Source organism: Mauremys mutica, chromosome 13 (assembly GCF_020497125.1).
Source record: "Mauremys mutica isolate MM-2020 ecotype Southern chromosome 13, ASM2049712v1, whole genome shotgun sequence".
In the NCBI taxonomy this organism is placed as follows: Eukaryota; Metazoa; Chordata; order Testudines; family Geoemydidae; genus Mauremys; species Mauremys mutica.
The window spans coordinates 10,600,513-10,617,930 of record NC_059084.1 but is presented as its reverse complement, the minus strand read 5'-3'; the positions used below and the strand labels follow the sequence as shown (position 1 = coordinate 10,617,930).

Sequence of the window (17,418 nt, the reverse complement as noted above, 5' to 3'; positions counted from 1 at the left end):
TAGGAATCTTAAATACACCTCTATCTCAATATAACGTGACTGGTATAACACGAATTCAGATATAACGCGGTAAAGCCGTGCTCCGGGGGGAGGGAACTGCGCACTCCGGTGGATCAAAGCAAGTTCGATATAATGCGATTTCACCTATAACGCGGTATGATTTTTTGGCTCTCGAGGACAGCATTGTATCTAGGTAGAGGTGTATTATCATGTTACTGTATCACCTTCTGTATCTAGCCTCAGAATTTTCAGGGCTGTTGCTTTAAGAAATCGATCAGATTTGTATCCCCACTTTCAAACAGGCAAATCTAGTAGTCTGTTGCATATTTATGCTTGGTTCTCTAATATTGCTGTTCCATACTATAATACGTTTGAGTTTTACTGACCTGCAATTTGGAGATTTCATCTTTTATTGCTGGTTTTTCAAGCCTCTCATCGATATTCTTGGCTGTTTTCTGTTTAGTGACCATATATCTTTTCCCATTGTGCACTTTGAAAGTGAGCCACTTGACCAATATTTGTAGCAAATGTTTAGATCCTGCCCTGATCAGAATATCGTGTGCATGGTGAGCATTAGATGGAATGAAAAGGGCATTTTTCCTCCACAACCCACATTTTCTCTGTGTAAGGAGTAGGATGCGATCCCTGACCCTCCTAGCACACAAGCAAACACTCTGAAGGCATGCCCAGGTAGCACACTGACCCACAATCTAGAGTTTCAAGTGGTGTAGCCTGTTGTGTATGGAGTGTGCTCAAACTTGCAGCTAGATAGCACGTGTCCTTACCCAACATGCAGAGTTTCAACTCAGGCCCTGTCCTCACTATCATCACTTTGGGCATGGATTTTTTCCCCCCCTCGGAACCACATTATCGCTATGTTGTGAAACTGAGTTATACACTACTGAGGTGGCAAGTGCAGTCTTGTTAACATGGTTTTCAGCACAGGCATAGTTTGACTTCTGTATCTGGGGAGGAACGGGGACAGCTCCAGTAAGGCCAGCGGGGATATGCATGGAGTAGGCAAATTCCACACCTTCTGAGGCTTGCAGTTTGCGGGGGAAACCTTAATGTCTATGACTCTAAGGTCAGAAGGGACCAATATGATCATCTAGTCTGACCTCCTGCACAACGCAGGCCGGAAAATCTCACCCACCCACACCCGCAACAAACCCCTAACCTATGTCTGAGCCATTGAAGTCCTCAAATCATGGTTTAAAGACTTAAAGATGTAGAGAATCCTCCAGCAAGTAACCCGTGCCTCACGCTGCAGAGGAAGGCGAAATCCCCCCAGGGCCTCTGCCAATCTGCCTGGAGGAAAATTCCTTCCCGACCCCAAATATGGCGATCACTTAAACCCTAAGCATGTGGGCAAGACTCACCAGCCAGCACCCAGGAAAGAATTATTTGTAGTAACTCAGATCCCACCCCATCTAACATCCCATCATAGGCCATTGGGCATATTTACCGCTAATAGTCAAAGATCAATTAATACTATCCCCTCCATAAACTTATCAAGCTTAATCTTGAAGCCAGATATGTCTTTTTGCCCCCGTTGCTCCCCTTGGAAGGTTGTTCCAGAACTTCACTCCTCTGATGGTTCAAAACCTTTGTCTAATTTCAAGTCTAAACTTCCTGATGCCCAGTTTATATACATTTGTTCTTGTATCCACATTGGTCCTGAGCTTAAATATTTCCTCTCCCTCCCTGGTATTTATCCCTCTGAAATATTTATAGAGAGCAATCATATGTCCCCTCAGCCTTCTTTTGGTTAGGCTAAACAAGCCGACTCTTTGAGTCTCCTTTCATAAGACAGGTTTTCCATTCCTCGGATCATCCTAGTAGCCCTTCTCTGAACCTGTTCCAGTTTGAATTCATCCTTCTTAAACATGGGAGACCAGAACTGCACACAGTATTCCAGATGAGGTCTCACCAGTGCCTTGTATAACGGTACTAACACCTCCTTATCTCTACTGGAAATACCTCGCCTAATGCATTCCAAGACCACATTAGCTTTTTTCATGGCCATATCACATTGGCGGCTCATAGTCATCCATACTCCAAGGTCCTTCTCCTCCTCTGTTACTTCTAATTGATGTAACAAAAATTCTTGTTGTTAATCCCTAAATGCATGACCTTGCACTTTCCACTATTAAATTTCATCCTATTACTATTTCTCCAGTTTACAAGGTCATCCAGATCTTCCTGTATGATATCTGTGTTGGCAATACCTCCCAGCTTTGTGTCATCCGCAAACATTATTCGCACACTCCCACTTTTTATGCCAAGGTCAGTAATAAAAAGATTAAATAAGATTGGTCCAAAAACCGATCCCTGAGGAACTCTACTAGTAACCTCCCTCCAGCCTGACAGTTCACCTTTCAGTATGTCTCCCCCCACCCCCTCCCCCAAACTATGCTCATGGTTTTCAAGAAAATCTCTCTTCACCCTGCTCAGGTGTGCCATGTTGTCAGCAGTGGTTTTGAAACTCTGCTATAGCTTACACCATTTCAACCACAACCATTTCAACCACAACCATTTCAAATGCACAGTTGTGCTGTGCAACTGGCAATTCATTTTAGGGGGACATTACATAGCATGAAGAAAACTATTCTAATCAGTTAACACAGACTGCTAGCTCTGCTGTAGTTGTCTAATGATACGGATAAATGTTGGACTAAAGTTTTAGATGTTATTAAAATGTCATTCAGGTTTGGTTTTAGTCCTCTTAAAGGGTTTCATTATATAGTGCAGAAAAAACCTGCATTGTATGTTGTATTAGAATGTGCCGACAGATGAATCAGTGTTACAGGAAACAAGAAATAGACATGCAAGGACTAGTCTCCTGGCTATTTCTTTCCAGGAAACTTCCCTACTACAAAATGTGATTGGTAATTTTTGGCTACTTTTGGTTCCTATTTCATTGTTTTTATAGAAGATACAAATCAGAATTATTCAAACTCAAAAGCTTGTGACTTAAGAACATAACATAAGAAGGGCCATACTGGGTCAGACCAAAGTTCCATCTAGTCCAGTATCCTGTCTTCCGACAGTGGCCAGTGCCAGGTGGCCCAGAGGGGATGAACAGAACAGGTAATCATCAAGTGATCCATCCCCTTTTGCCCATTTCCAGATTCTGGCAAACAGAGGTCCTGGCCATTGATGGACCTACTCTCCATGAATTTATCTAGTTCTTTTTTGAACTCTGTTGTAGTCTTGGCCTTCACAACATCTCTGGCAAAGAGTTCCACGGGTTGACTGTGTATTGTGTGAAAAAATACTTTTTTTGGTTTGTTTTAAATCTGCTGCCTATTAATTTCATTTGGTGACCCCTAGTTCTTGTGTTATGAGAAGGAGTAAATAACACTTCCTTATTTACTTTCTCCACACCAGGCATGATTTTGTAGACCTCTATCATATCCCCCCTTAATCGTCTCTTTTCCAAGCTAAAAAGTCCCAGTCTTATTAATCTCTCCTCATATGGCAGCCATTCCATACCCCTAATCATTTTGTTGCCCCTTACTGAATCTTTTTCAATTCCAGTAGATCTTTTTTGAGATGGGGGACCAAATTTACATGCAGTATTCAAGATGTGGCCATATCATGGATTTATATAGAGGCAATATGATATTATTATCTATCCCTTTCTTAATGACTCCCAACGTTCTGTTTGCTTTTTTGATTGCCGCTGCACATTGAGGGGATGTTTTCAGAGAACTATCCACAATGACTCCAAGATCTCTTTCTTGAGTGGTGGTAACTAATTTAGACCCCATCATTTTATATGTATAGTTGGGATTATGTTTTCCACTGTGCATTACTTTGCATTTATCAACATTTAATTTCATTTGCCATTTTGTTGCCCAGTCACTCAGTTTTGAGAGATCCTTTTATAGTTCTTCGCAGTCTGCCTGGGAATTAACTACCTTGAATAGTTTTGTATCATCTGCAAATTTTGCCACCTCGCTGTTTACCCCTTTTTCCAGATCATTTATGAATTGTTGAATAGGACTGGAGGACACCACTATTTACCTCTCTCCATTCTGAAAACTATTTATTCCTATCCGTTGTTTCCTATCTTTTAACCAGTTACCAATCCATAAGAGGAACTTCCCTCTTATCACATGACAGCTTACTTTGCTTAAGAGCCTTTGGTGAGGGACCTTGTCAAAGGCTTTCTGAAAATCTAAGTACATTATATCCACTGGATCCCCCTTGTCCACATACTTGTTGACCCCTCAAAGAATTCTAGTAGATTCATGAGGCATGATTTCCCTTTACAAAAACCATGTTGACTCTCTGCCAACAAATCATATTCATCTATGTGTCTGACCATTTTGTTCTCTACTATAGTTTCAACCAGTTTACCCAGTACTGAAGTCAAGCTTACTGGCCTGTAATTGCTGGGATCACCTCTGGAGCCGTTTTTAGAAATTGGCATCACCATTAGCTGTTCTCCACTCATTTGGTACAGAAGCTGATTTAAAAGATTGGTTACAGACTACAGTTAGTAGTTCTGCAGTTTCACATACGAGTTCCTTCAGAACTCTTGGGTAAATACCATCTGGTCCTGGTAACTTATTACTGTTTAATTATCAATTTGTTCCAAAACCTCCTCTACTGACAACTCAGTCTGGGACAGTTCCTCAGATTTGTCACCTAAAAAGAATGGTTCAGGTTTGGGAATCTCCCTCGCATCTTCAGCCATGATGACCAATGCAAAGAATTTATTTTGCTTCTCCGCAACAGCCTTGCTTGACTTGAGTTGGCTTCTGCTTTTCACCTAAATATGTAGCAAAATTTTATATTTTCCTTAAGCAAATATCTCCCAACCTTATCTTGCCCCTCAGGCAAACATCTGTGACTTAAAATGGGACCTTAAGGTTTTGTCCAGTTTTTTTCCTCAACCCTTTATTATTGCTACATGCGTCCTTCATGTTGATGGTTTAGTTATACTAAAGATTATTTCAGAATCCTTAAAATGCATCAATTGTAATTTTTAAAGATTGAAATCTGTTTTAAGAAACCATTTAACATGCTTTAAATGAAAGTGGTTTTCTAACAAAGGTAGAGCGTAGTTTTACTCCCTGTGTCTGGTTCTCATCTCTCACCAGTTTTACACCTCCTGCCTTAAAAGAGGTACTCCTGATTTGCACTTGTGTAAGCGATATCAGAATCAAGGCCAAAATATTTCAGGATTTTTTGAGATGCTCTCAAGAGAAAAGATTGCCCCATATGGGCAAAACAAAACAAAAAAATTCTTTCTTTCTAATACAGTAATCTGTTACTCACTATTTATTGTACGTCCTGATTTTGAAACACCAATAAAGTTCAAGGAATGTGGACTTGAATTCTTTTTCCATCCCACGTGAACAGTTAATAACCATATTAAAAAGATTGCATAAATATTGCTGGGTGCAGTTCAGATTAGCAGGACAGACACCAGAAAAGAGTAATCTGCAGTATTAAAATATTTTATTGCTAATTTGGACCAGCCTTCCTGCCTAAAATGACAGGAAGGAGAATAAAGAAGAGGATCTCTCGTTTACCCGTCTCCCACTACTGTGACCCAAATGTTATCTTGGGGACGTGGGATGCATCACCATGAGGACACTGTTGCAGGGCACATCACTGATTGGGTGTCAAGTCCAGACTCAGCCTTTCTGCTTTCTAACCTAGAAATCTGGTCCTAAAAGCTGTTGTAGGGCAAGGATCTGAGGTTATTTTTCCTCCCCTTATAACATCATGACAAGAGGAGCTGCTCCTAATCTCCTTCCTGTAAGAGTAGTGGTATTCAGTTATGTGCTTAACTACTTAATCGTGTTTCTGTCCTGCACCAGGTTATCCTGGTTGTAGTATGAAATGCTTTGGTTATTTTCAGCGTGGTTACATTGGCTTATTCTGGAAAATGTCCATTTTTAAATTGCTTCCATGTTGAGTTTCCAGGGAGGTTTTTTTCATGGTTTATTTTTACTTTCCTCTGTTCACATAAGCTTGCTGCTCTTAGACCTAATTGCTGTGATGAATAGTCCTCCTGAGAAGCCCTTACTATAATATGTGAGTAAGACATGAGAATGGGAGTTGGGAGTCCAGGAGTTCAGTTCCTAACTGTGCCAGAGATTTCCTCTAGGATCTTGAGCAAGTTATCCAACCTCTGTGCCTTGGTTCCTTCCTCGCAGGGGTTGATACTAAATTTATTAATATTTGCAAAGCATGTTAGGGTTCTGGGTTGAAAGGGTCTGGAAAAGTGCAATGTATTAGAATTGACTGACTTTTAAATCATTAATAGGGGAAGTCTATTGCCTATTACTTTTGGTGCATTTGGGAGGTGGGGGGGGATTCCTTCTCTCACTGATTAAGACGCCAGCCCTGGTGGGACTGAAGTAGGTTCAACTGTGGAAGGTTCCAACCTCAAGGTATGAGATTTAGGCATTTTACAGGTTAGTGTGTGTCACTGCCCCTTTGGCTCACCTGAGCAAAACACAACCAAGAAGTCAAAGTGGGACATCGGTGTCCCTGGATGACAGCTTAGGGTGAAAAGAGGCTGGAGTTAACTTACAAGGTCAGCCTGCCCATAGGTATGAGAGCTGGATACATGAGAATTAAATTAGTGTAAATTTTGCCACAATCTCAAAAAGCTTGTGGTCCTTTCTGTCCACGATTACAGTAAGTTCTACACTGAGCATTCTCTGGCACGGACTTCAAATAAACAGAAAGTCAGAACACTGAACAATCTTGGAACAGAACATGCTGAACAGCCTTGGTAAATCATTCAGCAGCTAAGCAGTTAATACAACGTAAAAAGTACAGTAAAATTGTGGTAGTTTTGTATTTCCTCAGTTGTTTTGCTGTTGCTTGTTTTGAAGAGATGCATCAAGGTAACAAAACTCTGGGACAAGAGAAGTTAGTGGGAGAGATGGCAAGAGTGAGGGAGGAAGATCAAAAGTGTGTTGGAACATAAAGTTAAGATCCTGGATAGATGCAACAGAGGTTCATTGTTCTAATACTTTTTTTTCATTAAGCTGCTGTTTCTTTTCTCCTAATACAAACATACATTTTGCAGCGCCTGAGGACGCTCTATGCATTGCTGAAGTCCATTGCTGTAAATTTGTGTTTTAATTCATTTTTGTGCTGATTGCTGATCTGAAAAAAAAAACTTAATATTTTAGGGCATATTTGAAGATAATTGACCAGTTGGATGATTTAACTCTGTTTTAAGACTAAATGTAGACCAAACTGTTGGGCTAGCTATCCCAAATCTGTTAGGGCAATTAGAGTTCAGCTATGAGAAAATTCCACAAACGTGCAAATCGATCTTTCTCTTTCTCCTCCTTTCTTCTCAGGTAACCAGAGCAGCAGGGACTTTGGACAACAAGTCCTTTCCCTCACTGAATAGCTTTATAACTAAAAATAAACTCCAAGTTTTTGGAACCAGGGGAAAGGAAACAGCAGAACAAGAAAAGCCTAGAAAATACAAAGTTTTAATCAGAGGGCAACGCATGGGGTAGGAGAAATGAAACCAGGACTGAGAATTAAGAATTTACTGACAATTAATTGGGCACACAAAAGGGATGGGGGAAGGAAAAGAACTAACAAGAGGGGCAAGAGAGATTTTTGAAGTAATACTGATTGAAACTTTCTCCTGCTTCTCCTATCCCACCTACATTTTCCTTTGCAAGGAAATTATTTCTTTCTTCAAATATCGATTAATTTCATGTTAGAGAGACAGCTGCGGTTTTGAATTTGATCTAATTTTAAAACTGTTAATATTTAGAATCCCATAGTCTTTCCTAGGTGTAACACCAATTGATGTCAAATTGGCTTTTTGTTCCATGAACGCTTAAGGGGGAGAGGGGTAAAAGGCTGAAAAAAATTAACCTCATTCTCTAAATAAACTTTTCCATGCCCTCTAAAGACCTCTTCCCCCATAGAAAAAAAAATGTGTGCGGGGAGGATTAGGATTACACCACTGGGGAAATTCAAAAATGAGTGCACATCTATGTGTCTAATTTGTGTGCACAATTACTAAAGAGTGAACACCCAATAGTGATTAATATGTGCTTGACAGTTCATTTAGATGCTTGCTTGCCACAATTGCACAAACACTCAGGGTGATTACGTGTGCAGATTAGACCTGCACATTCTTCTGGCCTGCAAATCTGGACTGCTAAATCAACTTCCAGTTAGCAAATGGCAGATGGTCTTGATAATAGTCCTGCCATGAGTGCCGGGGACTGGACTAGATGACCTCTCAAGGTCCCTTCCAGTCCTATGATTCTATGATGACCATTAAGATACTGGAATAGTTAGAGCTGTAACTAAACACATTGGCTGAAAGGGGATTTCAGCTGGCAAAACCAAGAAGCTGAATTTCTTTGTAGAGGTCCTAAAATAAAACTTTGGGAATTGGATACGGCTGCTGTCTTATCATCACATGGACAGTATAAGAATGTGAGGTGCTTCTGACATATCTTTCTGGGGAGGATATAACCTAAATGTGCTGTATGCCCATGAAACAGGAATATTCTGCTCATCGGTAAACTGCCATTTCCATAGCAGAGCTCCTGAAAAGATATCCAAACAATGGTGTCTTAAAACTGCAGTGCTATTTAGAGACATTTCTTTCCTTTAAACAAAAAGTAGGGAAAATGTAATTTTAAAAAACCCAACAACTGTACAATGATTATTTGAAAGGTCATGTGCAGTTCTGCTTGCAGAAAAGGTGACTCGGAATATGGTACCTAAGCCAGTGAATAACCGGTCTAAGGGAATTAATTCCAAACTGCTTAAAAGCTCTGATAGGCAGAAAAGTCTATGATTATTTATAACAGTCATGTGTGCAGTGGTTTGAGTACTTAAATTACTAATCGGTTGCTTGTTTCTTTTAAGTTTATTCAAAAATTCTTTGTTGGGCTAGAAGCCAGAAATATGATTATATATAAAACATGTAAAGTTGCTGAAGCTCAAACTTATTTTTTCACATGCAGAAAGCCTTTTTTCATATAGTATTTTTAGTATGTCTCTGGCAGGTGCACTGAAGTATAGAGCTTTCCTGGGATATGTGTTTGATTATAAACCATTTTAGGAACATATGTAATATTTAACTCTGGCACAATAATAATATCTAGCTCTTGTATGGTGCTTTTAATCCATAAATCCAGTGTGTTTACATCTGTTGTTACGCTGCAAAAAGTTAAATCCTGTAAATCCTTTGATAATTTATTTTGTAAGTTACAGATGTTAGACGTCTGATGTAGCCCAATTATATCATTCTTGAGATATAGATACCTTCCAGCAATTGCCACTTATTTGAAACCCAGAAGAGCAATACCTCTATACTTCTGTGTACATTTGAACATAAATGAACCAGTCTGTGTTTTTTAATTATTTTTTAAATTAAGTGAGTGGATTGCTGACACTTCCAAAACTATAAACAGACCTTAAATTCAGGCAATATATCACCCTTAAGTGAGGAAAAGAGTAAAATAAATATTTTTATCATAGCAGATTTGAGGAACTTGAAAGGGAGCCAGAGTGTTTGTTATGGCCCATCTTAAGTTTAGAATTCTTATTTTTTGCTTTTAATTTTTTTAAACATTCATTTTCAGCAGGTCGGATAAATGACAAGCTGCCGCCATAATGAACCTCTTTCTGTGGAAATTAGCTTATTAGTCATTAATAAATAAAAAGACTGAAAAAAATATTCTGGTTGGATAAATAAATTATTCCACTGGATGAATGTGGCCCTGTAGTATCTAATCTGTGCATAGTATGTGTACAAATTGAGGAACTGAATGTGTGTTAATCACGTATAGAATTTACTGCTGTTTGATACACTGTTATTCTGATAGCTGAACAGCCAAGCAGGCTTCAGAGGTGGTAACTCTTAGCCACGAGCTCCCTGTTGTCCATCTCTGGGTTTAGTAATTATATTCCATCCAGCAGTAGCATAGCATAGAGCAGGGGTTGGCAACCTTTCGGAAGTGGTGTGCCGAGTCTTCATTTATTCACTCTAATTTAAGGTTTTGCGTGCCAGTAATAAATACATTTTAACATTTTTAGAAGGTCTCTTTCTATAAGTCTATAATATATAACTAAACTATTGTTATATATAAAGTAAATAAAGATTTTAAAATGTTTAAGAAGCTTCATTTAAAATTAAATTAAAATGCAAACAACCCACCCCACACCCTCCCCCCCCCGGACCAGTGGCCAGGATCCGGGCAGTGTGAGTGCCACTGAAAATCAGCTCGCATGCCGCCTTCGGCACATGTGTCATAGGTTGCCTACCCCTGGCATAGAGAGAGATGTAGTCTTTGGAGACAGTCAGCATGTTGAGTTGCACTTAGAAGCAAACAGGAAACCAGTGCAAAGCACAAGTATTACCTTCCCCTTTAGCCCTATTCTGCCCAACAAGTGTCTGCTTTCTGCTCTACCTAAAACTTCCACCCAGTCTTCAGGTAAATCACATTGATGCATCTTCTGAAATATCTTACGCAGCAAATATTCCTTCCCTCAAGGAATTTGAAATTTTCAGGCCTCCTGTTGTCACAATGATGGACTGAGATGGAGAGTGACCCCTTATGCATTTTAGACTTTTGGAGGCCTTGTGTTCCTGGAATTTATGTTGTTCAAACCAGATATTCGGGCATTTGTTGTTGGTTTTTTAATTATTTATTTATTTTTACTCTCTGCACATATGACAGTACAAGATCTTACTGCTTGGGTAAGAGTGGGTATTGAACTGTGTCCAAACAGTCCTTCCAAGTTTTCACTTACGCAGCAGGGAAATCAGTTGTCACTGGCATGTAGAGTCAGTCAGTATAATCTACAAGTTAAGAATGATCTCTTGGAGAAAGTAGATTTGGATCTGCACTCTCCTTTTACTTTAAAAATAAATAAAATAATAAAATTTAAGACAAAGAGGTTGTCCTTTGCACTGTTTTATTTCAGTGTCTTTTTGGAAAAAGTGTCAGTGTTTTTGCATAGCACATGCTTTCCAATTTGTATTACATCTGCATTCTGGGATGGGATGTTACTGTTTCTAAACTTCTTTTGTAGGTCTGTGTGGAAATACTTTTCAGGTATCTGCATAACTATCGACTTAGAACATAATATAGCATGTATTGTTTATTTCTCTCCTTTTCCCCATTAGTTCTTTATTATACCCGTATTGTGCGGCACTGGAATTTGTAGATACATATTTCTTAGATGGTTGAAGTGTACAGGTACTGAAGATATTGTACTTTTATTTTTAGTACATTTATTAAGAGGGAGGGTTTTATTTGTTACCATACATATTTTATTAATTAGGATTTTGTCTTATTGCATGGAATCATTTTACTAATGTGTTGGTCATGCTCTGTTTTGATTTGAGAAATGTCCCTGCTGCAGTGTGTGTGAGTTCAGACTGTCAAATTATGGAAAGTAGTAGGTTTCCATACTACTACTACAAAGTTCCACCACTGTGACTTGTAGATATTGAGAGTCTGGGGGACAGATGTCAGAAGTATGTTTCTGTTACCTTACTTTTTATGACATCTTGTCCTACCTCATACTCCTCCTAATCTAGGCTTTTGGTTGAGGTATCTCTGTGAGGTTTTATTCCTGATAGCTTACTATTTACAAAAGCAAATGTTCTTTTTTTAAGAGACATCCTTTGAGCTTTGTAATCTTCAGGGATGGATCTGTTGGTGGAGAAGAAAGTTCCTGTTCTCTGCAGATAGTGATTTATATTAGGGGATCACATTTTTGAATGCACTTAAATCACTTAGGCGCCTATCTCCCATTTTCAGAAGTGGCATAGGCACTTGGGAGCCCACCTCATTGAAAGTCAGCAGGACTTAGGCACTTAAGTCACTTTTGAAAATGGTCACTTCAGTGCTTTTGGAAAATGTTACCTAGATCCACGCTCTGTCACCTCCTGTGAATTGGAGTTTTGTTGTTGTTTGAAGCTGACAGAGGTGGTGATATTCTATGTACGCCCTTTGGTCACATGACCTTTGGATTCCCCAAGAGTTCTACATTATTTTAGTTTGTTCTTGAGCCTCTGCATCTAGTGTCTAAAATCAGGGATGTGGTCTCTACTTTACATAAGAATTACAGATACGTATGCATTGTGGGGTGGGGGTGGGGCAAATACTTGGCACTCCAATGTAAATGTGCTAGCCCCTGAAAATGGTGAACTACGGAACACAGGGAAGGTAATACCAAGAGTTAGCGGAAGAGAGACATTGAGGAGCAAGCTTTGCCAAACAGTTAGTGGTACTTATTGAGAAGTACCAACAGCATGCTCAAAGCTGTACATGTATGAGAACATGATCTGTGCCCACAGACAAAACAGTTCAAAGACAGTGTATCAGATTGTATAAAGTCAAGATGGTGCAGAAATCTAGCTCTGCTCTAAAGTTAGCACTAAGCATGTTTCATTTCTCATGATTATAAAGCATTTATAATTGTTTTTCTTTATATGTACATACTCCTTTTCGTGCTGACTTTTTTTCCCCCTCTGTTTTGCTTTCAGGAGTTTTATGAACATACAAAAACACTTTGGCAAGATGAAGGTGTGAAAGCCTGCTACGAGAGGTCTAATGAATATCAATTGATTGATTGTGCACAGTAGTAAGTAGCATTTCTGTTCTGATATATATTGTCAATAGCTATAATTTTAGTATTTGCAAATGATAGAATGCACTTTGTTTCCTGACACACACACGCTATCCCATGAAAAGAATAAATGTTTACTATACAGTGAAACCTATCTTAATCAGCCACTTGTGGGACCACTAAAATTAGTCAGCTAATGGTAGTCTTTACATGTTAAAGACAAATTATATTGCAAACATTGGAGATCCCTTTAAGCAGTCATGACAGGAGACTCAATTTTTCCTGTGATAAACTGTGTCTTAATAGTGTGTCTGAAAGCCAGTCCCCTTCCTTTCCAGTGACAATCACTTGGACCCCACCTCCTTTTCCACTGGCAATCAAATAAAATCCCTGAGGCATCAGCAATTGTTTATGTGGAAAAGTTAGCCTGGAAGGAACATCTACTGTATTTGTAGCTTTTTAATGCAGTTTAGTAGCTAGAAAGAAGGTGGTGGAGCCACCAGTAGCGGCTTGATGCATAGTTAATGCACACTTCAGAATGGGAATCACTCCACTCCCATATTAATATTACTATGTATAGTAATAATTATAGGGATATTAAGAGACTGGAGGCAAATTTGCAGATCTTTACTCATAGCAGAGTTCAGAAGTTTGGTAGTTTTACTATGTTTGTTTTCTATAAAGATTACTTATACTTTAGTCATAGTCTTAGAGTTGAAGGCCAGAAGGGACCACCAGAACATCTAGTTCTCGAGTGCATAATGAAACCTTTTTTATTTGGAAGAGTTATAGGTAAAAGGTACCATCTATGAATATTGGCGTCTATCGTTCTCTTTAGCTTTTGGTAGAAGTCAAAAGCAAGATTTTGTGATTGGGGAAACAGTTGCATCTCATTTCATATAACGATCAGTGGTCGGGAGTGCTTGAGACTGTGTTTAGGACTGGGTCTTTCACAAGTTTAAGAGCATTAGATAAAGTAGAATATGATTTTATGTCTCTGTTTACCTCAGACCAAAAGTAAGTCTAAAATTATCTTTGCTATAAAGAGACTGCCTACCAAAGAGACTTAAGAAACCACTGTAAAGTTATGACAATGTTTCTAGTACGATTTTGTTTGACCTGCAGTTAGACCACTCTCCTCTAGGTTACTGGTCACTTAAAGTGGTTTCATTGTAAGTTTATTTGCTGCACAACAAGAAATATTTAAGGGTTTGGGATTTTGAGTTTGATGTGTAACACTATAGCCTAAAGTGCTGCAGTCCTTACTAACAGAACTAGTAAAAACCATGTTTCTGGTAGTGTTTGATTACCTTCCTGTTTCTGCTAGCAGAAGTAGGTAATATTAGGAACTTGGACTACCTCTGTCATGTTGCTCTGTACGGGAGTGTGATAACAGTTTTATCTTTTGCTTAAGATGAAAACTCAGGAGAAAACTTAAAATATTTTTTGCAGTCGTTCATGATTCCTGGACATAGACTTTGTGTTGGGTCAGCAGGCAGGAATGGCCTTTGATGGTTTTACCATCCTGCTCCATCTAGTGGGACGTTGGTTTTTACAGCATGGGTAGTTGAACCAAAAATAAAACCTGACCACTGGTGACAAATTACAGAAATTTGTCTAGACTATTTTTCATTGTCCAATTTGTTTTTAATTTATTCTATAATCTCAACGCTTATATTGTTTTTTAACTTAGAATTTGTTGCAACATTTTAGTAGTTCTTTTTATAAAGAATTTTATCCTTGTTAATTATAGTTCCTTTTGGTGCTTTTTGATACTGCACTATTCAGTATTTTTAATATCCTAGAACCAAAGGGGAAATGTTGATAATGAAAAATGTTTGCTCAGAAATTAACTCTGCTTTGAAATCACGTCATACCTCATTGCTACTGAGTCTTCTAGAAAAGTATCAAAAATTACTTTTAGCAAAATTATAATGACAGACTGATTATCTTCAAATTAATCCAATGGCCACACTTAAAACAAACCAATAAAAGAAGGTTTCTATTCTACAGTTAAGTTACTCTTCTAAGGGGACAGTTTGTTCAGAGAAAATATCCAAGGTTTTTAAACGCTTTCTGCTTTTTAAAACTGCCAGAGTAAAACAAGAAATGGGCACTATTGAATTTAAATAATACAAATTCTATTAATCATCTTTTGTTTTAAAAATAAATGCAGTTTCCACAAAGTGTTTTTGCTCCTCCAAAGTTAATCTTTTTTAAAAGGTTTAGTGACTTCTGTCTCCTCTGAGCCACTCAGAATCTAAGTTTATACAATTTTGTTGATAGAAATGGACAGTTATCAATTTCTAAGGCTGATTGGGTTTTTTGTAAATGTGTATTTCTTTTTACCATAGTCCTCTTCACTAGGACTGCTTCCAAGTGTGTATTGGTGAATACTTAGTTGTTTTTTACAAGAGCAGTCTAATTCTTTTATTTATATATGTTTATATATAGATTACTAATAAGCACGTTTGCACTCTTGCAGGTAGTGTATTAATATACAAAAGGATTTGCAAGATACAGGAAACTTGGGTTTCATAAGTTGTTTAAAACCACGCTTTTTAGTCTTTCTATAAAGTAACAGTGAAGAAATCAACTGGAAATTTTTGTATTTATTTGGCGTTCCAAAATTTTGCTTATCAAAGGTGAACTTGACCCATCCCTGTGCAAAGCCTGCATAAAGCCCACCCAAAGCCTTTGTGCAGGAAGAATGGAGATTGAGAGGATGGCATCTGCCTTCAGTCAGTGGGCAGGCTGTGATCCAGCCCCTGCATGGCTCTTGTTCCAGCCAGTGAGCTAGCATAGCAGCCACTGCCCCCTCCATTGACCCTCTTATGCACTTCTGGGGGCAGACTCTGACTCTTCCCTTTCCTTTCATACTTGCTGATTTGGAGCCAGAGCTGTAGTCCTCTTGGCAGTGCAGAGGGAGTGTGGAGACAGACCTGCATGGTCTCTCCATGTGCATGCCTCCTTGCACAGCGGCACAATGGAGGTTAAAATGCTCCAGAGAGGTGGGCCTCCTGTACTAGGGTGAGACACACCTCAAGCCAGCAATTTGTGTGTAATGGTGTGTGAATTGAGCTTTATTTTTCCTAGGTTTGGGGCTTACATTCTGTTTCTTCCCATTGAATCCATCTGCCTATCCGTAACTTGCCAAGATGGGAAGACTAAGCCCTGCCCCATGGCCTAGATTGACCTTCATTCTTTTAGAAATTAAAAAGTGAAATAATTTGGCCCCTCTTTTTTAAGTGGAAAAATCTGAGGAGTTGACTGGGCTTACTTCTGCATAGCTTTGTTTCTCCTTTTATAGTTCTGGGAGTTTTTTTAAAGAGGAAAGTTGATTCTCTATATTGAGAGAAAGAATAGCTATTTTCCAGCAGAGGGTTCCAGAGATATTTTAAATTATGATGTTACTTTTAGTCTTAAGTCATGTTGAAAAGCAAGAGATTTGGGGATGTGCGGACTCACTCTTTCACAGACCAAGAAGAGCCCACCCATGTGTAGAGCAGAGGTGCTTATCCTAGCTGCCTCTCCCATCTCCGTGAAAGAAGCCCCATCCCTTGTCTAATCAGTCATATTTTTAGAGCATGCTTCACTGTATTGTCTAGGCATCAGTATCTTGGAATAGTATCTCTCTTCCATGCACATCCAGCAGCTAAGCCCTATAGTTAGTTTATCCTAACTATTTAAAAACTTTTCTATATCTTTCCATGGTAGGTTACATATTTAATGCACCTGGACTGCCTCTGTCTTTCTCTTCCCCCTCCCCAGCACCCAAATACACATTATGATGAAATTTACATAGAACTACTTGGGAGACACAAGGCTCTAACCTTAACTGTAAGAACAACTCTTCTGCTGTCTTCTGTCCCTCACTTCTGCTTTTAATACCCCCCCTTCCAGTTTTGCAGCTTGAAACTGTACCCAGGTTTGCTGAGAGTAAATAACATTTGTCAACGTAGAGGCATCCCTGTTGATTTTGAAAGAGTAGCTGCCTCTACTCATCATGAGCTTTACTGTACATCCTGCTTACTAATGCTTGCAGTTTTAGGGGAGTAGGAAAGAGACTGTTTCCCTTCTCTTAACTGGACTTAGTAACTAGTTACTTTCAGTTCTGTTTTTAGAAAATGTGTGGTCTGGGAGCTTTCATCAGTTTCACTCAATATGGAATGTTCTGTAGGTGTGAGAAGGGAACTATATTGAGGAGGAAAATAGGACTCCTTGTCCTTGAATATTCTAGAGATTCACATTGGGGAAAAAATAGAAATGTTTACAGAAGTTGCAGTGTAATATTTATCATTATTTCTGACTAGTGATATAAAATACAGAAAACTCAAAGCAACGATAGATGATTTAACAACATTCCTATCTAGTCCGTGAAGAGCACATAACTGCATTTTTATTCAAAAATACACATTACTATTTAATATTAAAGAACGTAAGGTTCATTGTCTCCATTTTACTGCCTCAGTACTTGTTTGCAGCACCAAAGGCACATTTCCGTAGCTTAAATTTGGTTTTGTCTTGTAATAAAGCTTCACTGCATTGTATTAATGATATGTATTGAGTTAGCACCTGTGGGGGGAGGGCCCCATTTTACCTGATACTGTACAAACACATAACAAAATTGTTGTGGTTCAGATTTGAAAAAGTATTTAGGTGCCTAAAGATGCAGATAGATGCCAAAATACCTTTAAAATCTTGAGCCTCTTCTTTGATTTTGACATTTATAGTTTATTTTAAAATAGTTGTAATGCTTAGTGTACTAGTCAATATTCCGCAGTGCATTTTGTAAAAGTAGTGAAATCATAGTCA

At 38.7% G+C, this 17,418-nt stretch overlaps 1 protein-coding gene across 3 annotated transcripts in view; it reads left to right on the top strand.

The window, feature by feature from the left end:
- GNAS (GNAS complex locus) overlaps positions 1 to 17,418 on the top strand; it is a 242,887-nt gene that overhangs the window by 171,336 nt on the left and 54,133 nt on the right. For all 3 annotated transcript variants that reach the window (XM_044986009.1, XM_044986010.1, XM_044986011.1), the window contains exon 5: positions 12,521 to 12,618. In XM_044986009.1, coding sequence (XP_044841944.1) covers positions 12,521 to 12,618 — 98 coding nt within the window. The remainder of the gene's footprint in view (positions 1 to 12,520; positions 12,619 to 17,418) is intronic.